The 27072-nt window shown below is 33.7% G+C and overlaps 1 protein-coding gene and 1 long non-coding RNA gene across 4 annotated transcripts in view; one reads left to right on the plus strand and one right to left on the minus strand.

Annotated features, from left to right (window-relative positions):
- The window catches only part of LOC140608194 (uncharacterized), a 121919-nt gene that overhangs the window by 75982 nt on the left and 18865 nt on the right, over positions 1-27072 (minus strand). The window contains exons 3-4 of the long non-coding RNA XR_012010205.1: positions 25788-25849; positions 23474-23538 (exon numbers count right to left, since the gene is read on the minus strand). This is a non-coding gene — a long non-coding RNA (uncharacterized lncRNA). The remainder of the gene's footprint in view (positions 1-23473; positions 23539-25787; positions 25850-27072) is intronic.
- Positions 1-27072, plus strand: part of RB1 (RB transcriptional corepressor 1) — a 145224-nt gene that overhangs the window by 27263 nt on the left and 90889 nt on the right. The window contains exons 3-9 of one of the 3 annotated variants that reach the window (XM_072783109.1): positions 2448-2563; positions 6078-6197; positions 15547-15585; positions 16552-16619; positions 20932-21042; positions 23459-23601; positions 25757-25834. In XM_072783109.1, coding sequence (XP_072639210.1) covers positions 2448-2563; positions 6078-6197; positions 15547-15585; positions 16552-16619; positions 20932-21042; positions 23459-23601; positions 25757-25834 — 675 coding nt within the window. Of the gene's footprint in view, positions 1-2447; positions 2564-6077; positions 6198-9924; positions 10122-15546; positions 15586-16551; positions 16620-20931; positions 21043-23458; positions 23602-25756; positions 25835-27072 lie in introns of those variants that run through there. The other 2 variants (XM_072783110.1, XM_072783111.1) reach the window with 2 other exon arrangements.

The following is a 27072-nucleotide window of genomic DNA, read 5'->3' on the forward strand; positions in this document are numbered from 1 at the left end:
CATTCCCCAAACACCTCCATTCCTGTTTATAGGCAGCCACTGATCTACTTTTTGCCATTAAAGATTAATTTTGCCTTTTTAAGAATTTTGTACAAAACGAAACAGTATTATAGGATGTACCCTGTTTTCTCTGGCTTCTTTTTCTTCATGTAATAATTTTGAGATTTATCTATGTTGTGTTTATTAGTACTTTTCTTTTTTATTGTTAATAATGTTCCATTATATGGATATACCACAGTTTATCTGTTTACTTGGTTTTGGATATTGGGTTTTTTCTAGGTTTTGGTTTGTATGATTGAACCTGCTGTTAAGATTCATGTACGAAGTTTCCATTTCTCTTGGGTATAAATATCTGGGAGTGGTATTGCTAAGTGTTACAGAAAGTATATACTTAACTTTGTAAGATGCCAATCTTGTTTTTCATACTGTTTGTACCACATTTTACACTTTCACCAGCAATGTTTATTTCTTGCTCTACATCCTCATTAACGTTTGGTATTGTCACTCTTTTTAATTAAATCATTTTAGTGGGTGTATAGTTGTAAGTCTTAAAAGATTTGTAGAGAAATGCAACAGATTTCTGCATATTGTGGAATTTAAGAAACAAAACAAACAGGCAAAGAAAAAAAGAGAGACAACCAAGAAACAGACTCTTAACTATAGAGAACAAACTGATGGTTGCCAGAGAGGTGGGGAGTAGAGGGAGGGGGAGAAATAGGTGATGTAGATTAAGGAGTGTGCTTGTGATGAACACAGGGTATGTATGGAAGTTTTGAATCTCTATATTGTATACTTGAAAGTAATATAAATATAACTTTGTATGTTAGCTATACTGGAATTAAAATAAAAACTTAAAAAATATTTTCCAAGTAGCTAAAATTAAGGAAAAGTTTAGAGTTGGATAATGATAAACTTTTTATTAGTAAAATTTGATAATCTAGAATAAATTTTTAAAAAATTTATATGTTTATTTTAGAGAGAGAGAGAGACTGTGAGCTAGTGGGGGAGGAGAGCAGAGGGAGAGGGAGAGAGACAATCCTGCTGCACTCAGAGCCAGGCACAGGGCTTGATTCCAGGACCCTGAGATCATGACCTGAACTGAAACCAAGAGTCGGCTGCTTAATTGAGCCACCCAGAAGCCCCAGAATAATTATTTTCTTAAACCTTATATATAATTGAAATTTCAAAACAATGTAAATTTGCATCACATACTTTTCAGCTCTATTGTATGTAACCTCCAATTAAGAGTAACCAAATAGTTCCAATTTTGTAATAGAATATCAGATAATTTTGTATTTCTTTTGTTTTCAATTTAATGGAATCAAATTTTATCTATAAAACTTACATATTTAGAAAGTAATACATATTTTTAGGGGAAGAGGTATTATAATGATAATGAAAGAGTATTCTAATAATAATCATAGCCATCACTCATCAAGTACTAATTATATGCCAGGCATTATGGTTAGGGCCTTATATGTATAATCGCATTTACCAAGTGAGATATGTATTATTTTCATTTCACAAAGAAGGTAATTATTGCACTGAGGGATATGAATTTCACAAATACTTGAGTCCATAGATTGATTAAAAAAATGAATGAATCAAGAGCACTTGGGTGGGTGGCTCAGTAAGTTTAAGTGTCCTACTCTTGATTTTGCTCAAAAGTTATGATCTCAGGATCCTAGGATTAAGCCCTGTCAGGCTCTGTGCTCAGCTGGGAGGCTGCTTGAGGAATCTCTCTCTTCCTCTTCCCTTCCCCCTGCTCATGTGCATGCTCTCTCTAAATGAATAAGTCTTTTTAAAAAATGAGTGAATCAAAGCAAAAGGAGGATAATCATGTAAGAAAGTAGCCTTGTTTTTTTATTTTTATTTTTTAAAGATTTAATTTTTTTTATTTATTCATGAGAGACACAGAGCGAGCGAGAGAGAGAGAGAGAGAGAGAGAGAGAGAGAGGCAGAGACCCAGGCCAGGGGAGAAGCAGGCCCCATGCAGGGAGCCCGATGTGGGACTCGATCCCAGGTCTCCAGGATCACGTCCCGGGCTGCAGGCGGCGCTAAACCGCTGCGCCACCGGGGCTGCCCCCTTGTTTTTTTTAAAAACAGTTTATGTTACGGACTCGAAAATCTTTTAAGTTGGCTCTGATGACATTGGATTATTTAAAAATGAAAATATTTACTTCAAAGAATTGACTGACCCCTAAATTTTTCACAGTAAGTTGCAATTTAACTTTTCAGTCTTTTTAGTAATTTGTTTTGCCTTACAATATAAAATTAGTGTTTTTTATTAGTGTAAAATTAAATGTTCTAAAGTATATGCCATCATAAAGATTTAAAAACAAGTGTATATTGAATAAGAATTATCATGTAATACAATTTTAATATGATATTCAGTGTGTGAATGATTAATGAAAATTTTTTTTTTTTTTTTTTTTTTTTGTACCCAGGAAGGTTATGTTCAAAGGAAAAAGGAGCTATGGGGAATCTGTATCTTTATTGCAGCAGTTGACCTAGATGAGATGCCATTCACTTTTACCGAGCTACAAAAAACCATAGAAATCAGGTAAAATTTCTTATATCAATATAGGCCCCTGCCATCAAAAATATTTCTGAACTTTCCTTTTAATACACTTGAGAGATCTAGTGAGAAATACTAAAATTAAGTAAAACTTTTAAAGGACTTAGATTAGCCAGTGAAATGTTCTCTAATGGAGCCTTAGTGGATGTGTATTTATGTTACAGTTTCTCAGGAATGTAACAGTTTGTGTCCTGGGAAATTTTATCAGGTCTCTCACTTTCTAGAACTTTTCAATTGTAGCTGTTGATAAAGTAGACAAAAAGAGCAAGGGTTGTAAAGTAGGCTTATTAGATTATAATTTTTGTAAAGTAGTGTGAGTCTATCTTAAAGGAATTTAGTTAACATTTATTAATGTTTAACATTGCTTAATAGAATACATGCATAATTAATACTTTTTAAGACTGTATATTCAGCTGAGTTTCCTTAATTGCTCCAATAATTGTTTGTTATTGAGCTTATTTATAAGCCTTATATTTATAAGAAGAATTTACTAATTTGTTTTCATTAATTCCTGAACTTTATCTTGGAGCAGCTTTTTAGGATTTCCAGTCATTTCATTTGCAGCATATTTAGAAAATGTAATAGTAAATAACTCTACCAGAAAGGTAGTAGTGTATGTTTCTTCTTGGATAAAATAGTCTAGAATTAAACAGAAGTAATATTTTATTTAAATGAGATAGATTGCTGGATTTTTCAGTAACCCTTTTTTTTTTTTTTTTTACTACTTCTAAATGTGGGAAAAAAAGACCATGTATGTTCATATTTTAATCTATTGAATTAGAATTGGTTTACTCTCAGAGATTTCAGTTTTACTTTATTCATAAAATCACTAAATCAAAATAGTTTCTATATAGCTGAAAAATAGTCTATATAAGTAAATTTCTACATTAATTTATACATTCATGCAGTAGATGTTTCAGTGGCCTAGAGGATAGAAAAGGATATGGATGTGTCAGTTTAGTGGGTCTCTGTTGTTTTACAAGCTGTGTGACCTAGAGCAGATTACTTAGCTTTATTAAGTTTAATTTTCCTCATCTATGAAATGAAAATTGTTAGCTATTTTATAGGATTATGAGAATTAAGTAACCTACAGTGATTAGAAAGGTAAGTGGTTCCTAGAGTCAGTGCTTGTAACTTAACCATAGGTACTGATGAGATCCTGATATCTTTCCTTCTGTAGACCTGTGTTCATGCCTTTCCCATGCAAAAAAAAAAAAAGAAAGAAAAACAAAAAATAACCCAAATAGTTGTTAGGCTCTGTGATATTGTGCTGGGTTCTGATGATATAGAGGTGAGAAATAATCTCTGACTTCAAGAAACTCAGTCCAAAGGGGAAGAGAAAATTAAACAGAGGGCTGTAGTATAGTGTTATGTAGCTGTTTATAGGCCACTAAATAAATATGGCAGAAAGGCTATCACATTTTTTATCTCTAAGATGGAAGAATTTTCCTGGCACAGCTTTTCCTGAACTTTTTTCCTGAATGGAGCAACCTTTTATAATTGGGCATGTCATAAATAATCTCCCTACAATAAATATAGTCATAGATTTGTTACAACTTTTTCTTAGGGCATCTCTTTGTTCCAACAACTATCCAGGAATGGTATCTAGACCACTGCTGCTTACCTGTGCTTTGGCAAAAAACTTTTTTTCAATATGTCATGGACTGACATTTAAAAAATATACAATATAAATTAATTATTTAGAAAAATGGAGAAAATTATACTAACCACAGGACCAGACTATTATTATATTCAGCAGGCATAAAATTAGTGTTAATTGCCTTAAAAGTTTTTATATGTTTACTCTCAATTTCTGTACTTATTTAGTTGTAGACAGATAACAAACTCTATCAGTCCATGAAGCATTGCTTTGGAGTAAGTAATTATTTTAGATCTGTGTGTCTTAATTATAGCTTTTTATGCTCACTTTTCCTCTCTGGAGCCTCCCCTCTTCTCTTCTTTCCTTCAGAGGAGGGCTGAGAAAGAAGAGAGACTCACTTAAGTTACCCCTAGAAAAAAGAGGCTTTGTAGTAACAGTTCAGTTTCCATGATGCTCCATAGATATTGCCATATATGTCATAAAAACTGGAACTGAGAGTGCTTCGTGAATACATGCTATTCTGGGGTTGATTAATTTTATTGAAGGTACTTACACATTTACTCCATTCTCTTTTCTCTTGTGAGCAGCATCGTGATCATCTACTTCGTATCATTTCTACTTCTTTATTTGCTGTTCATGTAGTTTGTTATGGCTGCCCCAGTCCCCTATGTGTCACAAGTACTTTAATAACCTTTTTGGGTTCTTTGTTCTCTACTGATTAGCTGAAGTTTTTATTTTTGCAGTTCTCGAGATAAATGTCTGAGTGGTTCAGCTCATTTTTTTTAGAACGAAGCCCATAACTCATTAGTTGCTTGAGGGCATATGGGTGGGCCTGGTGACTGACTACCCATGCATTCATTTAGCTGCTTTGGTATAATTCCTTAGACAAACTTGATTAGAAATGAATGTGTGAGATGAAGCTGATGATTGCTATCTTTAGTGCCCTATTTTTCATTAGTGGAAAATGTATTAATATTTCAAATAGATTAATTTTTTATAGAAAACAATAAAGAATGATTTAAAGCCATTATTTAAAGAACCTAAAAATTTTTATCAGTTTCTCTTTTCCCTTCCCCAACAATTTAGTCATAAAACCATTGATGGGTGAAGAAAGTAGGTATGTGCATCTATGGTAGGGGAAAGTATGGAGTCCAGAGAAGAATCTTAGAGCCCAAGTGGGATGAGAAGGGGATTAATATGGATGTGCTTGAGGGTGAGGGGCCTGATATGGCCTGCTTGGTATGCAGTGTCAGAGACCAAGCAAAGTGTGTGGGCAGCGAGACCACATGTGAAGTGAAGTGAGTGCAGTCTGGGCTGGGGAGTCAGAACCCTACTACGGTGAGGAAAATTTCCATGTGGAATGGTGAGGGCAGTCTAGGATGGAGAGTCAGTCTGAGCAGGAGAGGACAGTACCCATGTGGGAGAGTCGGTAGCTTTGGAGACAGAAGGTAGTTAGTTATATAGAGAGGAATTGACTGAGTAAATAAAGATAAATGGATCGCAGCTTTCTCACTGTCAAAGAAGAGTGATAAATATGGAAAGGGAAACACTAGAATAAACCATGTGGTTTTATGTTGGAATTGGATAAATGGATGTGAACTTAAGATTTTCAAAACATGTAGGTGTAGAAATAAATGTGTATGCCTATCATAACAACCTTTTTTTTAATACAAATTGTTGTAGGCGTAGTAGGTATACAGATATAGGGGTATAGGTTGAAGCTAGTTGATTTTTACTCTTCAAACTAGTAAAATGCAAAAAGTAGTTCCTTCCAAAGGATAGAGTCGTGATTTGGTGTAGAGTGAATAAACTTTTGAGTTGAAATGACTATGCTTTGAAAGTGAAATAAAATGATTTTTTCAATTACAGATTCACTTTTTTCTATTCCTTTCTTTGTAGTGTCTACAGATTCTTTGATTTACTGAAAGAAATTGATACCAGTACCAAAGTTGATAATGCTATGTCAAGACTATTGAAGAAGTACGATGTATTGTGTGCACTCTACAGCAAATTAGAAAGGTATAGTTAAAATTTTATTAGGACTGTAACCCAGTTTTTCATGTTACTGTTGATGATTAGATTCTGAGAACTGTATTTAGTAAAGTTATTGGGTATCACCCCTTAGATTTATTCCCTTTGTTACTAATTTCTTAAATTGGTTCTTAGCATTCTTTTTTAATCCAGTAGAATGCATTCTGAATGTTTCATCTAAAACTGTTATACTATCCTTTCATATTTCTCATCTGTTTTAACAAAGACCTTAATCTTCTTTGCCAAGACTTCCAATTATCAGTGGAAGAGTGACCTAAATTTAAACTTCTTCCTAAAGGTGTTATTTAATTTAGAAAGAGAAAAACATACTGGCAGTAGAAGATGTACGTGACCTATACTACCAAGCTATAGTTTGTATTCTCATTGGTGGTTTAGGAGACTTTTCATTACTGTTTAACTGGGAGAAAGATGAAATTCAGATAAACTTGAGTTGTTTTTTAATACATTTTCCAGCCACGTCGCCACTGCCACTGGTACAATGCCAAATCTGACATGTGCCTATTACTGTGTTCATTTGGGGGCTCATTTCACTTTGGTGAGAATATATGAAAGTTAATATTTTAGCTAAACAAATAGTTGTAAAGGGAGGGGGAAGAAGAGGCAAGTCCTTAAATATTCTAGGGAGAATGTGTAAGAAGAGGCAAGTCCTTAAATATTCTAGGGAGAATGTGTATGGAGATAGAGCTGGAAAGAAGCATCTTCTAGAAGGATGTCTCTATTTTCCTTTTCCTTCTTTTTGATTGGCATGTCACTAACACTTTAGAGATATGCTAGAGGATAAGAAAAGTGGAGAGAAAAATCAAGATTGGCCTAAGGCATTTGAAGGAATTTTTCTTGCTCCCCGTTTTAAATTGTAATAAAGTCACATTGGCCATCATTATTTTCTTTTGTCTTTTCTTGGGTGGAGTAAAATCTCTTTGCACAGAAAAAAGGGGATTTTTTTATTATAATAAAAATTAATTTGTACAAGGAATGTAGACTAATTATAAAGTACTTAGAAAACAGAAGATCATAAATAAAATATGAATCACCCTAAATTTTGATATTGGAGGTAACCAGTTTTCATATTTGAATATTTTTCTTTTGGAGATTGTTTTATGTTAATTATATGGCATATATAATTTTTTTTTTTAACCTAACTAGGATTTTCCTATATGCTTTTCTGTCCTTTAAAGTTGTTTATGCCTTTTAACTCATATCTTGGAGCTTGTCCTAAGGATGTTATCTTAAACACAGAAGAGCTTTAGAGATTTTTATCACAATATTATTTAAACCAACGAAAAACTAGAAACAACCTATTTATGCATGACCAAAATAAAGAGTAAGATACAAATACGCTCTAAACACTAAGTATTATAAATATAAAATAAAATTTGATGAGGAATAATAACAATATGGGGAAATGCTTCTAATTTTAAATATAAAATTTGATGAGAAAAAAACGAAATGAGAAAAATACTTCTAATGTTAAATAAATAAAGCAGGATATAATGTAATTAAAACTACAGAAGGAAGTCATATGTATTGAATGAAGCAATGTATTGACACTGATATATTGAATGAAGTAACTGGGAAAGAAGTACCAAAATGTTAACCAAGATTTTGTATGAGTAACTTACATTTCTAAAGAGGATGTGTTACTAGTATAATAAATTAAGCAAAACCTTCTTAAGCCAATATTTGAGAAAAATCTATTCTGTAAAAACTAATCCCTCAAAATCTATAATTATCAGGTTATTTCTAGATACAGAATTTTAGTGAGAATTATTTGGAGTACAGTCTTGATTTTTTTCCTGCTATAATAATTTTAATTAGATACTTCTAGGTTTTTTGCTTCATTGTCTGAGATCAGAAATGTGCTTGGATATTTATTACCTCTTTCCTTTACCCTTCATATCTTCTAGTATACATTGTATTTCTGATTCTTGTGGAGGCGAAAGGAAAGTTAGAAAGTGGAATATTGTATGTATAATTCTGAAGTATTTGAGTTCTTCCTACCTTCCATGCCCTATGTTTTTCCTTTAGAAAAAGGCTATTTCAGATTAGTAAGTAGGGCTATTTCAGATTAGTAAGTAGGGCTAAGATCAGAATTCACAACAATTTGCTCTACAACAGTAGTTGGGTGTGATGCCCTACCAAAAAAAGAGGCTCTCGTAAAGCTTAAAGTTGAAGAGAATGGAATCTTTTGAGTCAGATTTGTATTCCACTCTGGGCTTCAACATGTACTGTGCAATCTTGGACAAGTGAGTTACCGGACTTTAGAGCTTAGTTTTCTGATGTGAAAACTGAGTTGATAATGGTGCCTACACTGTTTAGTGTTTTAATGTACTAAATGAGATAATGCAGACGGTGCTGAGTCCAGTGCCTGTAATAAACATAGTAAACTTTCCACAAAAGTTTTTTTATTGTTTTGTTTTTCTCAAGTAAGTACTATACCCAGCATGGGGCTATGAGTTCAAACCACATGTTCTACTGACTGAAATAGCCAGATATTCTTTCAAGAATATTTTTAAAACAAAAAAATTTCTGACCCAGTTTGGGAAAATTTACAGACTACACCTACACCACCTTAGAGAGTCAGACTGTACATTGGCAAGCCAGGGTTCTTAAAAGTCCTGTATGATAAAATATGTTGAATCTGTTGAGTGTATCATTTACTAAATTATTAGACTACTAATATATGTTTATATGTGTTTAACATCAGTTAACTTCTGGAAATAGTGTTTTGTAAAATATATTTTAAGAAACTTTAGGCTGGCTATCAGCTGTTTTGCAAATAAAAGAAGAAACACAACAAGTATTAATGAAGTGGCTGTTAGTGCTTGGCTATATGTTAGGTGCTGGGGATACAAAATCTAATATTAGACACTATGATCATCAAGAAACTTATAGTAAATTATATATACACATATATATTAACATATATATTATACATATATATTAAATATTTTATTTATTCATGAGAGAGAGAGAGAGAGAGAGACAGGCTCCATGGAGGGAGCCCGAAGCAGGACTCGATCCTGGGACTCCAGGATCATGCCAGGGGCCAAAGGCAGGCGGTAAACTACTGAGCCATCCAGGGATCCCCAAATAAATTATATTTTTTAATAAAAATAAGTGCAATAATGCATGTGATGCTCTATTGTAGAGTATTATATTTGAGAAGTAGAAATTATATAGTGGGCAAAATACTGTGTATGGTTAAGGCCAGAATGGTGATTGTGGGGTGCTTTTTGATCAAGTAAAAACTATAGGAGAAGGCAATGTCTGAACAGATTTACAGATAAATTCACCAAGCAAAATGTGTAGGAACTAGAACTGAGCTTCCCCAGCAGAGTGATTAGCATGTGTCCAAAGGCAAACCAGTAGAATGATGTACCTTGATGTTGCGGATGGCTGAAAGGTAGGAGGAGATCAGACCAATAGGGAGCTTGGATTTTGCCCAGCAGCTGATGGAGTCATTGCATGATTTTAAGCTGGGAATGACAGTCAGATCTGGCCTGAAAAGATCGCTCAGGCCTTTGTAAAAAGGGATTTAGAATTTTTACTAACTAGTTATATGAAATAATTTAGTGTTTACTGGCCTTAAAGTGGATTGGCAGAGTCTTTTCTTTATTTCTTTCTTTTTAAAGATTTTACGTATTTATTCATGAGAGACACAGGCAGAGACCCAGGCAGAGGGAGAAGCAGGCTCCCTGTGGGGAGCCCGATGTGGTACTCGATCCCAGGACCCAGGGGTCACGCTCTGAGCCGAAGGCAGACGCTCCACCGCGAAGCCACCCAGGCGTCCCTGGCAGAGATTATTATATCTTATTTTTTACCTTTTACTGAAGAGCAATTAGGAAGATTAACTGCTATATCAAAGCCTGTTTATTTCAGAACAGACCGTATGTGAGTATATATATGGCAACATACCATAGTGATTATAGTCACTTTAAAAAAGCTAAACAGATCTATGTATGAATATTAATTTAATCATTTACTGACTGTGTGAGCTAGGAAAAGTTACTTCTCTAAACCTCAATTTCAATCTAAAATACAGCCAGTAATACTTTCCTTGTAGGATAATTGTGAGAATTAAGTAAGAAAATGTTACTGGTTAGTTCACCTTCCAGTATATATTAAGTGCATAATAAATGGTAGGTTTTTAAAAAGTTTTTATTTAAATTCCAGTTAATAACACATAGTGTAATATTGGTTTTAGGAGTAGAATTTTGTGATTGATCACCTACATCTGACACTGAGTTCTCTCATCACAACAGATGCCCTCCTTAATGCCCGTCACCCATGTAGCCCATCTCCCACCCACCTCCCCTCCAGCAACCCTCAGTTTGTTCCCTGTACTCAAGAGTCTCTTAAGGTTTGTCTCCCTCTCTGTTTCTATCTTATTTTATTTTTCCTTCCTTTTCCCTATGTTTATCTGTTTTGTTTCTTAAATTCCACATATGAGTGAAATCATATGGTATTTGTCTTTCTCTGATGGACATATTTCACTTAGCATAGTACTTTCTAGCTCCATCCATGTCATTGCGATTGGCAAGATTTTATTCTTTTTGATGGCTGATAAACAGTAGCTTTTAAAGTTATTTCTAGCTTCATTAATACGGTCACAGAGAAATATAATATGAGCCATGAATTTTAAATATTCTGGTAGCTAAATTACAAAAAGTTAAAAGAAGTGAAATTAATTTTTAACATTTTATTTTACCTATAAGTCCCCAGATCCCTCATTTCAACATGTATCATTCACACAGATTTGTGCACTAATGTTCATAGCAGGATTGTTATTTATAATAGTCAAAAAGTGGGTTATTGTTCAGCCATCAAAGGAAATAAAGTACTAATATATACTATAACATGGATGAACCTTGAAAGCATTAAGCTAAGTGAGAGAAGCCAGACATAAAAGGCCATATAGTCCATTGTATGAAATGTCCAAAGGGGTGTATCCATAGAGGCAGAATGTAAATTAGTGACTGTCAGTTGTGGGGAACTGCTGATAGGTATGGGGTTTGTTATGGGGATGACGGAAATATCTGGAATTAGATAGTGATGTTTGCAAAACAAAGTAAATATACTAAAAATTACCGAATTTATATACTCTAACATATTTTATGTTATATGAGTTATATTTTAATAAGAAAACATGAAACTAATATAAAAGTTATTAATGAAATATTTCACATTCTCTTTCTCATATTAAGTATTTTTGAATACTTTGGTGTGTCATTTACACTTACAGCACAGCTTCATTTGCACTAGCCACATTTCAGGTGTTCAGTAGCTGCAAGTGCTTATGGCCATCTTTTAATTAGCACGGGTTAATATTGAATGTAATTATCTTTTACTGTATGATAGCATTTTATTCTGAGTTATGATAAGTTACAAAATAACATAGAACAGTGCATCAAGCATTCAACGTCTTTTCTATAATTATAAAAACTCTTTCTTGACTACTATCTGCTTTTTATTATAAGATAGTAATTTTCTAACAAATTTTTTATTTACGAATTTGTGACTGGCTTCTTTTGCTTAGCATGTTTTCATGGGTCATCCACATTGTAGCATGTTTCAATACTTTGTTACTATTTATTACAGAGTAATATTCCATTGTATGGTTTACCACATTTTGCTTATCCATTCATTGGTTTATAGACATTTGTGTTGTATGTCTTTTGAAATAGTTGAGAGTACAGAGGAAAGTGAGTGTATATTTTACAGCTTGCTACATTAATTGTCTTATTACCATTTCTGTTCTCTTCGTTTGTTCCCATGGATTTGTTCTCATCCATTTGTTTACCATCTAGTGTCATTTGTTTACTCCAATACATCTTTGATCTCCCCTGTCTCCTTTGTGCTGTTACTGTCAAATACATCACATTCTATATGTTATAGGCAAACATCACAATTATATTCATACCATGTTATACAATTGCTTTTTACGTCAATTAGGAGAAGAAAGGAGAAGTATTCAATTATACCATCTTTTATAATAACATAATTACCTTTTCCAGGGCTCTTTGTTTTTTCATGTGGATATGAATTACTGTCTTGGGTTACTTGTTTTCAGCCTGAAGAACTTCTTTTAGTATTTCTTGGAAAGTGAGTCTGTTATCAACAAATTCTCAAAAAAGTTCTCTGTTATTGTTTGAGAATGTTTTTATTTCATCTTCACTTTTGAAAGAGAGTTCTCTGGGTATGACTCTTAAGTTAACTTTTGTTTCTTTCAGCCCTGTGAATACGTAATCCTACTGCCTTCTGATCTTCATTGTTTCATGAGAAGTCAGTTGTTAATGTTATTGGGTTCCTTTATACATTCTCTATCATTTTTCTTTTGCTACTTTCCTGATTTTCTCTTTATTTTTAAACAATTTTACTGTGTTATATCTGGGTGTGGATTTCTTTACATTCATCCTACTTGAAGTTTATATTTTTTAGATGTGTAGATTAATGTTTTTCATCAGATTTGAGATGTTTTCAGCTATTTCTTTAAATATTTTTTCTAGGGATGCCTGCGTGGCTCGGTCAACGGCTGCCTTCAAGTCAGGTCACTTGTGGGGTCCTAGGATCAAGGCAGCATCAGGCTCTCTGCTCAGTGGGAGCCTGCTTCTCACTCTGCCACTCCATCTGCTTGTGCACATCTCTCTCTCTCTCTCTCTCTCTCTCTCTCTCTCTCATATTCTCTGTCAAATAAATGAATGGATAGAATCTTAAAAAAAATATTTTTCCTGCTCTTTCTGCCCCCCAACACTTCCCCCATCCCAGCTGTCTTTCTGGTACTCACATTACACATGTGTTGATGTATTTTTTTGGCATCCCACATTTCTGAAAACCTCTTCATTTTTCTTCTCTCCCCCTCCCCTGTTTTTCAGACAACATAATCTCTTTTGACCTATCCTCAAATTTGGTGTTTCTTTCTTATGCCAGCTCAGATCTACTGTTGAGCTCATCTAGGGAATTTTTCATTTTGGTTACTGTACTTTTCAACTCAAATTTCCATTTGGGTCTTTTGAAATAATTTTTCTTTATTGATATTCTCTATTGGATGAAACAATGTCAGAATATCTTTCTTCCTTAAGCATGGTTACTTTTAGTTCTTTTTTTTTTTTTTTTTTTTTTGGTTACTTTTAGTTCTTTGGATATATTTACAATAGCTCCTTTGAAGTCTTTGTTATGTCTGGCACCTGGGCTCTCTTGAATGCAGTTTCTTTTGCCTGTTTTTTTCCCTCATACTTTCCAACTTTGCATATTTCATTTATTTTTAAAAACATTTTGAAAACACTATAGTAAGTCTAGGTACTGGTTCTCCTTTCTCTTGGGGCTTTCTGTTGTGGTTGTTTGTTTATAGTGGCCTCGCTGTATTATTTTAGTGAAGTCTATTTGTCCCATAGTGTGTAGCCTCTGATAGTGCTCTTCAGTGTAGCCATTGGGCATGTGGCAGCCACTTTGGGGTGAGTCATTTTCAAGGGGTTCTCTTTGACAGTCTTTTCTCCTGATCTCATGTTAATACCTAGCTGTTACCTTCCACTAATTGGTGACTGATTGTTTTGCTATTTTTGACAATATCCTACATCTCAAATTGCTTCACAGTCTGATCCAATTAAATTTGGCTTCCTTTGCAAGAATACTCTTTGACGTCAGCCTTGAGGCTTGTTTTTTTTCCAGGAGAGCTCTCCTTAGCTGAGTCTTCCTCTGGTTCTCTCCTAGGTGGTCTAGAATTTAGCTTGTTGCTTTCATAGAACTACTAGCCTCCTCTTAACTTGCTCATCACCAAAATTTCCATTGTTTTCAATAGCACTTAGACTTGAAAGTCCCCACACTGTGTTCCAAATGAAGTTAATTCCCTTGGAGGAATTAACTCCAAGGAGAGAGCTTGGAGAGAGCTTAGAACTCTTTTTTTCTTGGGGTGCCTGGTGGCTCAGTTAAGTGTCTGACTTTGGCTTAGGTCATGATCTCGAGGTCCTAGGATTGGGCCCCATGTTGGGCTCCGTGCTCAACTCTCCTCTCTTCTTCCTCTACTCTCCCTCCCCTCCACATTCTTGATGTCTCTTGAATTTAAAAAAGAAGGGGTGTGTGTGTTAAGACTTGCCTCTCCCCTAGGTATCTTTTCTGTGTCACTGCTCAGGAGATCAGAATGGGAACAGTGTCCTCTTCTCTTGGAATGTCACTTTTGCTTTAAGAGTGTTACTGGGAAGAGGTAATAGTCCTTGGTCTTTGCAAATTGCCTTTCATGTCTGAAACCTCTGTCTTGTGAACTAATTGGGGTAAGAGAAGTCAAGGCCTCCATATTTTTGATCTGCTGTGCCTGTGATAGAACTTTTGCCCTATGAGTGGGGCTAAGTGGAGGAAGGGAGCCCTCTAGCCTGGTATAGACTTTCTGCAACACAAAGCTGGGAGTAAATAGAAATGCTCATTACTTTCCTTTCCCAGAGTGATAGTCCTAGGCTGATAGCTGGGGAGAGAGGGAGTCCTGTGTCTTGGCTGCACCTGCCCAAGGTAGAGCTTCATGATGCTGAACTGGAAGGGTGGAGGAAGTGAGTTTTGCTTTGAATTTCACAGACTGTTTTTGAACTTGCCAAGAGTTAGTAGATTTTCTTGAAGAAATGTTTCCTTTTTTTGCTTTATGCCCTTAGAATTTCTAGAGACTTTAAATGATTTTTTAAGTAATTTCAACCAATTATAGTTATTACACTGGGGAGCAGATCTATGGAGATTCTTACTATGCCATTGTCCTAAACAAAGGCTTTATAATACTTTTAAACAGTTATTTTATTAAGGCTAATAGTTAAATAAGCTTTTATGACCTGTTCTGGGATTCTCACTAGATGAAGATTTAATTACAAAATGTATTCTGAGTTACAAATGCACATATGGAATCCAGTCCTTTTGTAATTAGATATTACAATGATATGTGAAATGTCATGTATTGGAAAAAAGCTACCTTAACTTTTTAAATGGTGCTATACTTTTTTGGTCTTTAAAATGTATACTTTTTAAAAAAGATTTATTTATTTTGGGGAGAGTGTGTGCATGAGTAGGGGGAGGGGCAGAGGAAGAGGGAGAGAATCCCAAGCAGACTTGCCGCTGAGCTTGGAACCCAACGCAGGGCTCCATCCATCAACCCTGAGATTAGGACCTGAGCCAAAACCACGAGTTGGACATTCAACTGACTGAGCCACCCAGGTGCACCTAAAATGTAGATTTCTTGAAATAAGATGAATAAAGCATGATAAAATTGATCCCTAAATTATGAAAAGAATTTAAAAGTAACTTTTAAAAAAGCCATAATGTTAATATAATTATTTCTTCCTTTTAGGACATGTGAACTTATATATTTGACACAACCCAGCAGTTTGTAAGTAGTTCAGAGCATGTTATTTTTATCTTTTTGGTTTCTTAAAAGATTTTTCTGGAAAAATCACAAACGTGTTGATAATGCCAGGGTTAGTTTGATTGATTATAGCGTTCTACTTCATAAATTAAGGTTGTAGATTTAAACCCTATGCAGATTACTTATCTTCTAAACAAAGAAAATGATATGAAATATCTGCCCTTTACTACAAGGAGAACTAATAGGATGGAAGTTGATTCAGTGCAACATATCACCAGTTCTGGGAAACATGCAAATTCACTGACTTAACCTTTTTTTAGTGTTTGTTATTGGTACTTTATTAAGACTGAGAGCATAGTTTTTGTGTGTGACTAAATGTGAAAGTGTATATTAAAATTTCCAAATTATTTATTTAAATGTATGATATATACTCCAATAGAATACCCAAGTAAGAGCTCTAGAGATTTTCTTTGGAAACAGAATGAGTAGTATATGAGATTTTCTGCCTCACTGAACTAGTAGTATTGAAGATGATAGATACAAAGGGAAATTATATGTTTATTAATTATATTAATCTATTCCAGTTGTTAATACCAACAGGTTATCAAGGCATAGTGTTAAATTGGTAAACTAGAGTCACCCAAACCTGTATTTTTCTGCTTAAGTGTTGATTTTAATTAGAAAAGAGCAGAAAAGTATTAATTAGAAACCAAGTACATCATAGTATACCACTTCCTGTGCATCTTTTTAGATTAGAATATAAATATTAAATATTTCTTTTATAAAACATATGCTGCTTTATGGGCTAAATATAAATATCTTGGTAAAAACACTAAATTGAGGCAACTTGAGTTAATGTGGAAGTTGTGCATTTAAAATGGATTGTATTTTCTTATGCAATCAACTTAGGCCTATAATGTAAAAAAAGGAAAAAAGATAGTTGGAAAACTGTCAGAATAATTTTTTTTCTCCTTTCTATTTGTTTACTAGGATATCTACTGAAATAAACTCTGTGTTGGTGCTAAAAGTTTCTTGGATCACATTTTTACTAGCTAAAGGTAAAGTCACTATGTCTGTTACATGTTAATGTTTCAAATGTAAAAAAATTCTTTTGGACTAGGTTCAAAATTTGTTATTCAGTTTAATGTTACTCCCCCACACCCCCCAATCCTCTGTGTGGCTTGTTACCTGTTAATAAGTTCTTGTAATTCTGGCACTGTAAGCAACTTTGGAAATTTCTAATTTTATTTCTGCTTTTAATATCCTTTTATTCTTCCTTTTTTTAAAAAAAGTTACTCTTCTTATTAAAATGATACATATTCATGATACATAATTCAAGTAATAAATTATTTTATATAGTTTTACTCAAACTTTACAGAAGAAAATAACAAGAGAAATGGGAGGAATTACTTAAATTTAGATCAGTGTTTTGTCACTTAAACAGTATTATTTCCTAGAATATTTTTCTAGGATTATGAAAAAGCATTACTAAAAAAATTAAGGTTAGAATCTTTATTGTATTTAGGTTTATGTTTTGACATAAAGCAATTTATATTAATCTGCTTTGAAGAAAAAGACTGTTAGTACAGTATTACCACTCTTCCTGTTACCTCTCCATCCCCCACTTTCAGATTTGCTTATTATCATTACATTACCAATGATAATGACATTTATATTCCATTCTATAATTATAATTACCTGTTTAGTCTCACTTCTGTATATCATTGGATTCTAAGCTTATCACCACTCGTCTATTATAACTTCTCCATTTCTGAGTTCTTTATTTTGATTCATCTTTAGCTGGCTGGTTTTTACCAAGAAGGAATTTTTCAAAAAAAGGTTTTGGGCGCTATATTCCCTGTATTTGTCATGTTTATGAATCATGTCTGTAGTCTTTATACTTGAAGGACCACTAGGCTGTCTATGCTATTCTTGTGTCATACGAGTTTTCCTCAGGACACTGTTTTATGGCATTGAACATTGCTGTTGAGAAATAGGAGACTAGCTTTAATTTTCCACCTCACTCACTTTCTGAGTACTTGATTTTTTTTTAAATTTGAGGCTCAGTATCTTAACTAGAATAGCTCTTGATTTTATTATTCCATATTTTTCTTCTAACACGGTACCTCTGTTTAAACTGCAGGTTCTGCTCTTCATTTCAAAAAACTCTTAACACTGCATTTTAAAATATGTTCTTTTTTTAAAAATTTTATTTATTTATTCATGAGAGACACATAGAGAGACAGAGACAGAGAGGCAGAGACACAGGCCAAGGGAAAAGTAGGCTCCATGCAGGGAGCCCGACGTGGGATTCGATCCCGGGTCTCCAGGGTCAGGCCGTGGGCTGAAGTCCACGCTAAACTGCTGAGCCACCCGGGCTGCCCCTAAAATATTGTTCTATTCAGTTAGGTATTATTCTGTTACGTTTCAGGAACTTAACTATCTTATGTTGGATTGTTTTTGTCCTCCATATTTACTTTCTTTTCCCTTATTATTCTGTTCTTTGGTCTTTTTCTTATTTATGAACTGTTTCTGTCTCAAGCCTTTCTTCTGTTTTGAGTTAAACTATATTTTAATGGTGTTACTTGGTTCTCCGTTTTTCCTTAGCTTTTTGTTGTTTTTATACAGTTCGTTTTTTATTTCTTAGTGCAAGGAGTCCTAGGGCATTTTCTTCTGATTATCTTCTAGATTGCGTTCTTTCTCTGACTTTTTCCTTTTGTATGTTGTGACTCTATATTTTCTTTTCTGTAGTATGTTTGCATAATCGCTGTGCTTCTCGCCTACTCCCTTCTCCCCATGTTACTCCCTCCCCCCATGTTATGTGGGCAGCCCTGACCTGATTACTTTCTCTACTGTGGTTGGTGTGTGATGTTCTGTTTTCTCTGATGTAGTGTGAATAAATCTCTTTTCACTCACTTTGCATTTTTATCTTTGGCTGATTGTGTTTTCTAAAGAGCTACAAAATGAGTACAGCCTTTTTTTTTTTTTTTTAAGATTATATTTATTTGACAGAGAGCACAAGCAGGGGGGAGGGAGAGGGAGAAGCAGACTCCCCACTGAGCAGGGAGCCCGAGGGAGGGGGGGCTCGATCCCAGGATCCCAGAATCATGACCTGAGCTGAAGGCAGATGCTTAACTGACTGAGCGACCCAGGCACCCCTGCGTGTACAGGCTTTTTATTATACTTTTAGTCAGAAGTTGAGAGAGAAAGTGGAGAATTCATCTGGAATGATATGAGTCTGTCGTTCTAAGATTTTTGTTAAAATGAACTCTAAAATAGAACACTTCTAGTGATAATTACATCCTGTTTCCATAGTGGGATTGTGTTGGGATTTGGATTGGTCCCCAGTTCAGCATTGCACACTAGAATCTCTGTGTTTGTCAGAAAGTTAGCTTTTGTTTATTTCTTCTGCTTTACCTTATCCCATCATTAGCAATTTCTACTCCCTCCAAGTTAGAAGAGAAGGTGAGGATACTCTGAATCAATAGCTCTCAAATTTGATGTTGTTACTGTCACTTAGTACATTTTTTTCATTTTATTTAATTGGGTATTGGAGGACAATTCTTTGCTATGACTTTACCCTACTATTTTTAACTCCCAAGTCCTTAATCATTCTTTACCTCTGTGGTATTTCTTAATAATTTCTAAGTCTATTACAAATATGTTTGCAGTATACATATGGATCCTAAAAAACCTACCTGATGCAGGGTTATCTGTTTTCTCACATAATTTCTATACTTTCAGTATTTGTTTGGATTATTAATGGATGAGCAATTAGATACCAAGAAAATAGTGAGCCAAATTAAACTTCTTTTAAAAATATTACACAGGGGCAGCCCCGGTGGTTCAGCGGTTTAGCACCACCTGCAGCCTAGGGCGTGATCCTGGAGACCCAGGATCGAGTCCCGTGTCGGGTTCCCTGCATGGAGCCCGCTTCTCCCTCTGCCTGTGTCTCTGCCTGTCTCTCTCTCTCTCTCTGAATGAATAAATAAATAAATCTTTAAAAAAATATATTACACAAAAAAATAAAATAAAAATATTACACAGCATAGAGCAACAAGTAAATATATCATCGCTGTATTTGATCATGATTTGCATACCTACCCTATTTTTTTCCTCAGGTATTATAGGCAATTATTTCCTTAAGCTTTCTAGTTGTGTATTTATTGTATTAACTTTATAGGATTTTGTGCTAAATAATTACTTTATAGATGACTTTTCAGTTATATGCTAATTTTGTTTTTTGATTGTTAGCTCATTATGGCTTTGGTTATTGTAATATTTTGGAAGGGGTTAAAATAAAAAATATGAAGCTTCATAAATAAATAGAACTAAAGCTTACCATGTATCATACTTAAAAATTATTTTCAGGGGCAGCCCAGGTGGCTCAGTGGTTGAGCATCTGCCTTCAGCCCCAGGACGTGATCCTGGAGACCTGGGATCGAGTCCCATTCCGGGCTCCCTGCATGGAGCCTGCTTCTCCCTCTGCCTCTCTCTCTGTCTCTCATGAATAAATAAATAAAATCTTTAAAAAAATTATTTTCAGAAATAATAAATTCCATAGCTCTTACCAAAACTGGAAATAAGTTTAAAAAAAGCAAAGACTGGGGATCCCTTGGTGGTTCAGTGGTTGAGGGTCTGCCTTGGTGGTTCAGTGGTTGAGGTGGTTCAGTGGTTGTGATCCTGAAGTCCCGGGATCGAGTCCCACGTTGGACTCCCTGCATGGAGCCTGCTTCTCCCTCTGCCTGTGTCTCTGCCTCTTTCTCTCTCTCTCTGTGTGTCTCTCATGAATAAATAAAAATAAAATATTTTAAAAAATAAAAATTAAAAAAAATAAAGCAAAAACTGGGATGCCTGGGTGACTCAACGGTTGAACATCTGCCTTCGGCTCAGGTCGTGACCTTTGGGTCCTAGAATCGGGTCCCACATAGGGCTCCCTGCATGAAACCTGCTTCTCCCTCTGCCTTTGTCTCTGCCTCTCTCTGTGTCTCTCATGAATAAATAAATAAAATCTTATTTTTATTTTTTCTTAAGGAAAAAATAAAAATAAGCAAAAACCAAAATGAATGTAGACATAGGGCATGAACTATAATAATAATAATAATAATAGCTAGATGTAAAATTCTCATAGTAGATTTATGCTTCATTTATAATTTCATAAGTTCATATATCTGTATGTGTATTTTTATATATTTCAAATCTGAGTTCTTGCAAAACAAAAAAAAATTTTAAGTTCTTTAACATGCCTCTAGCGATTCTGGAACAAATCAGTATGTGCATATTCCCATACCCACAATTCTCCCTGACTTAAACATCTCAATCTCAATCTCTAATCTGTTACTTTACATTATAAACCTCTTTTATTTTCAGGGGAAGTGTTACAAATGGAGGATGATCTCGTCATCTCATTTCAGTTAATGCTCTGTGTCCTTGACTATTTTATTAAACTCTCACCTCCTGCATTGCTTAAAGAACCATACAGTAAGTATTGTACATAATTTATGCATCTCCTACATCATCACCCAACAATTGTTTATTTAATGTTGACTAGGACCAAAACATGCTTCTAGAGCTGAAGGGATGATAAAAAATAAATCAAACATGGACTCTGCCCTCAAGTAGTATGAGATATAATAGTAGAGATAAAACAAGTAAGGTAGTCATCAGTAAGTAGTCTGGGCCAAAGTACATTAATACTATGAGAGTTCAGGAAGTGTGGAAGATTTTTAGCTGGAGAAGACCACGGAAGATCATATAAAAGAGGTGGATTTGAACTGAGTGTTGAAGAGTAGATAGCATTTGGGTGTTAGGGGAAGTTGTGGTAGGATATTCTCAGTAAAGAGGAAGTTAAGAGGTAAGACAGAGATAGGAGTGAAACTTCATGAGAAAGAGTAGTTCATTCTGCAGGAGGAGATTACCTAATTTGTGTTATTGGATGCTACGATTATTATGTGACTAAATTTTTTTTTTTTTGCATGTGAATTGTAATTGATCTACCTTATTGGGTCATGAGGTGGGAAGTGTTTTTAAATGAAAGTAACTGTTACTAAAAAAACTGAAACATAAAAAATAAAAAAACAACTGTTGCTGGAATAGATAGCGTTAAGGAAAGATGAGTATATTCCTCTTAAAATGGCATTGTTTCTTTTGGTGGCATCAACAGTAGAATTTCAAAATCACTTATACTACAGAGAAATGTAAAAAGTAAAGCTGAACTGATCCGTTGGTCCTAAAATGATTAAAGTATTAATAATACTAAAAATAATAGAGGACAATTCAAAACATGAAGTCTCAGTGTTTTTGGAAATGCCTGAAAAGCTGAACCCTAATTAATCTTCTTGAACAATAACCTCATGAAAAAATGAAGTCTGGAGCAGAATTTTGAAAATGTGTTGAATATGGTTTGACAGGAAAAGGTCAGTAGCAGAAACCACATACAAAACAGGAGAAAAAAAATAGAAAACAAATATATTTTAAAAATTTCTGAGTCTGTCAAGATGATATTTTTTCTCTCACTTTTTTTTTCATTGTTACAAATTTAGTAAGTTGATGTCAGATATTATTTTAGGTTGACAGGCTTTGTTCTTTCGGATTATTCGAAAGTACATTTTAATTCTCTAAGTGCTGTCTTAAAGAGAAACCAGGATAAGGTGATAAATTGAATAAGGTAAACTTTTAATTAACTTTTTATTATGGAGAATTTCAAGTGAATATAAGAGTAGACAATAGTATAATAACCCCCATGTACTTAATTACCACCTTCAGCATATAACTTTGGTCAGTCTGTAGCCCCATCTGCTGTCCAGTTGCATTAACTATATTATTTTGAAGCACATGTTTGCCTACCATTTCATCCTTATAAATTTTAGTATGTACCTCAAAAACAGTCTTTTTAAAAAGCATAATAACTACCATTATCACACCTAAGAATCACTTAATAGTGTTTCCTAACTTAGTACTACCATATACCTAGTTAGTGTCCAGATTTTCAATTGTCTTATAAAAGTGATTTTAAAACTTTTTTATAGGTTGGCTAAATCAGAATTTAAATAAGATCTTTACCTTATGATTGGTTGATATACTTTGGAGACTTTTAAAAAACTTCCTTCTCCATTCATCTTTCTCTTTTTTTCCTTATAATTTATTTATTAAATAATTAGGTAGTTTATTCTGTGGAGTTTCTTGTGGTTTAATTTTTTCTGATTGCATCCTTTTATATAGTTTAGTGTGTTGCTGTATTCTGTAAATTGTTGGTCAGGCCTGGAGGCAGTTAATGATTTTCATATCTAGTCATCTGTTACCTCTTTAATAGCTGGATTCACTTTCAGTTTGAACTGGGAATGCTCAAAGTAATACAGGAGATTTTTTTAAATCACCCTTTATTATATTATAATATTTACATACTTTTTTTAAAAAGTACATTTTTTTTAAAAAAACATTATTTATTGTATTTGCTCAAACTTTAAAAAATTTATTTATTTTTATACTATGTCTAGCAGTTGAGTCCATAAATACTTATTCTTTTTAAGACTCTTCAAGATAGAAAAGATTTTTTCCTCTTTACAGACTGAGTATAGGATACATTTAGAATTAGTTTTTAAGTTGGCTGTTTCCCTTGCCTTCTCCATATTTGCCTATCAGGCTTTAAATATTTTATAGTTTCTTTTTTGGACTAGTTGGGGGTAGAAGAGAATAGGGATGCCAAAAACTATTATCAGTACATAACTTAAAATAGATATTCAATAAATAGATGAAACTGTTAGCCTTTTAATGAAGCCTAATAAATAAAAGTAGCAGAATGTTACTAAGATTATTTCTGATCTCCCAAGTTAGAATACTTCATTATTTTATACAGTGGAATGTACAATTGTTCTTATCTAATTTACCATTTTTACAGAAACAGCTGTAATACCTTTTAATGGTTCACCTCGAACACCAAGGCGAGGTCAGAACAGGAGTGCACGGATAGCAAAACAACTAGAAAATGATACAAGAATTATTGAAGTTCTCTGTAAAGAACATGAATGTAATATAGATGAGGTAATTTAACTTCATGATTTCTTTAAAATGAAGTAGATTTAGATGTAAGTTCTTCCTATCAGTATATACTTCTTTCATGACAAACTTGCTTTTGTAATTAGTGCCAATTCTTTTGCAGCAAAATATTTAGAAAAAAATTTATTTTTCATATTCACTTACTTTGATTTTAAAGAGAGGTAGCTCCCTTACTCAGGAATCACTGAAAGATACATCATTATGGCAGTAGTTTTCAAATGAATTTGTTCTTTGATTCCTCTGTGGTTACTGATGATTCCTAATGTTTTAAAATACCCTGCTAAGAAAACCCTGGTGTTTTGGTTTAGTGATAAGTAATATCAACGTTAAATTTCTGTTCAGCCTACACGCCCTTTCCAAATATTACAGTAGATGTTAAAGGCTGGTAGAAAATACACATGAACACCCTGGAATCGCTTATCTTGTTCGTAGAATCTGGAGTGTTGGAATTGGAAGGAATCCTAGGAATCATGTACTCAGCCTCCTTGTAGTAATGAGTCAATGAGCTTCTAGAGACTGATAGCTAATTACTAACAGGGCTAGACTTTGGGAAACCTGCTACCAGTTGTTCCTTTCCGTCTGCTATGCTGTTTCTCTCCTAGGTTGTTATATTGCCCACAGTTCACTACCACCAGATAGTTGTATGAGATGTCGCTTCTTTGAAATTTTTCTGTCAACTCTGGGAAAGAATGGAGTATGATCTCAAAATCTAGTTTAAGAAGTATTGGAGTGGTTTATCGGGCTATCTTAATGTTAGCACTGTGCCTTTTGTTTATTTTAATAAAGGTATAGCTATACACCTATGGTTATAGATTTATCAGCTTTATACTTCTATATTTATTTTTTTACTTTTCTATAATGACAATCTTTGCTAATAAGCTGAAAAATGTAGTTGAAATATTTTTTTTAATCCAGTCTATTGCTAACTCCCTCAAGATAATGAATATATATAAATGCAGTTTTCTAATTCCTGGTTATTAATCCTCTGGCTTTCAAAACTACTTATTAAATTTCATTTCTAAAATCAGGCCTAAGCCATTTAAAATTTTTTCATTTTAAATAACTTTTTGTAATTTAGAATATAGGAATGATTTTTAAAGTACAGCTGATTAAAAACTTTGGTAGTATTTGATATTAATTGACACTTGATTATTTAGATATAGCATTTTTAGTTATATAACTATTGGTTAGTTACATTTATGGCTATATAATTATTGGTTAGTTAACACTAAATGGTTAAGTAGAAATACCCACTTTGTAAATACTCAAGTTAAATGGGAGTTAATCAGAAAACAAAATTAGTATTACAGAAGTCTAATTCTTGCAATATATTTATGAGGTTGAAGATATAAACTGATATTATTTCCACCTTAATAAATGTAGACCTCAAATTTGTAAAAGGAAGTGAAAATAAGTGGTTTAAAATTTTGTAACACACACACACACAATTTTGTAACACATTGCCAGTATAGCAATTTTTAGCCAGGAATGTGACTCAGGTTTCCTGATTACAGCCTTTATTATCCGTGTTAAATAAATGTAGGGTGCTTTTGTATGAAACTGCATCATTCTACAAAATATTGTTATTTGATTTTGAATTGAATTACTGGGTATTCTTTAGTGTGTGAAATTATTTTCTGGTGAAACAGGTTATTCTCCTGAATTTATGCTAAAATAATTGACTTGATATTTCCTAAGCTAGCTATCAGATGATGAGTGTGAAGTGGCCTAAAAATATGCTTTAGGAAGAAATCGGAAACAGTCTAAAGAAGAGTCTTGCCTGTGATGATAAATTGGGTTTAATTCTAGCTCTCCCCATTCCTAGCTGTATAACTTTGGTCAAGTTGCTTAATTTTTTCAAGCCATCTTTTCATCATCTTTTAAATATAGAATATTGAAGTTGGTTTCAATGGATTTTCTTCTTATAAATCCTATTTCATTAACAATTCTCTACTCCCATTCTAAGACTTGAAATCTGCCTCACATAATTAAAAAGTAAATAATTGAGTTATAAACAAGCATCGTTAGGTTCAATGTATGTCATTGATCAGTAGTCAGTTAACACTTTCATTTTAGTGTTAATAATGACAGATTAAGTTTTTTTATTTTAATGGCTATGTTGTAACTTTATCTTTTTCAGGTGAAAAATGTTTATTTCAAAAATTTCATACCTTTTATGAATTCTCTTGGAATTGTAGCTTCTAATGGACTTCCAGAGGTAATCTGAAAGAAACTTAATTAGTAAAAAGTTAATGCGTTTTGGGAGGGAGAAGTAGCTAATTTCTTAAAATTATTTTTTATTAAATTTTTTTTTCTCAAGAAAAGAAACCTAAGTAGAATTTTGGTGAACTAACTTTATATAAGTAATAGAAAAACTTTTTGAATATATATATATATATATATTCAGATATATAAATAAGCACCATTTGTAATTTGCACTAGGAATTGATTTCTACTGAAATTTTTCAAAAATCTTAGTGTAGGTTTTTGAATTTCTGAATGCCATTATAGTTAAGTATAACAAAATATGCACAAATTTGATTCTAGTTTGGTACACATCCTTAAGCATAGGTAGGATCCATGGATTGATGCCCTCAACATGATTGGCATTACTGTATTGTGGAGCATCTCTTTTGAATATTTTAAACTACTTAAAGATAAATTCTGTTGAAATAGCTGTGATTATATTGCAGAAATGTTTTACCTTAGTGGTATGCCATCCATCTGTCTCTTTTCACATTTTGCCTCAAATGTCTTGCTCTTCAATGAGAACAGAACAACTGAGAACTTTTTGTGGTAAGATGAAGTATGTGGAGAAAAGGATGCTTAGATAAATGATGAAGAACAAGTACTCAGGGATAAACCACTGTTTTAGAAGCACCTGGCATTAGTTACCAAGACCAAAAGACATGAAGTCGGTTAGTCTGCTGATTCTGTGACCCAATTTGGTGGCTAGTCCTTGAATTAATAAACTTATTCATCCAACAGTTATTTATTGAGTGCTTAATATATGCCAGGCATTGTGCTAGATATTATTCATAAGAGATTTAACTCAGTCACTGTCATTAAGGTGGTAGTGGGAGAAAGACACAGAAATGGGACACTACAGGAGTCTGCACGAGTCTGATAGAAGTATGAACAAATCGCTGTGATATCTCAGAGGAGGCCATCTAATCCGAAGTGGGGCAGATCAGTTTTGTGGAAAACTTTGGAGGTGTAATTTCTCAGCTGAGTAGCTTTATGAGAAATGACATTTCTAGTATTAGAAATTAATAGATTCAAAGGGACAGTGATATGTGATAGTGTGGTCTCTTCAGTGAACTCCAACTAATTCACTAAGATTGGGATGCAGGGCAGAAGACTGGTAAGATAAACTAGAGACAAGAAAAGAGGCCAAGTGTATTATGGAGTTTTCTTATCTACTGATGTACCAAAAAAAAAAAAATAGGCTGTTCA

Source organism: Canis lupus, chromosome 17 (assembly GCF_048164855.1).
Source record: "Canis lupus baileyi chromosome 17, mCanLup2.hap1, whole genome shotgun sequence".
NCBI classification, from domain to species: Eukaryota; Metazoa; Chordata; class Mammalia; order Carnivora; family Canidae; genus Canis; species Canis lupus.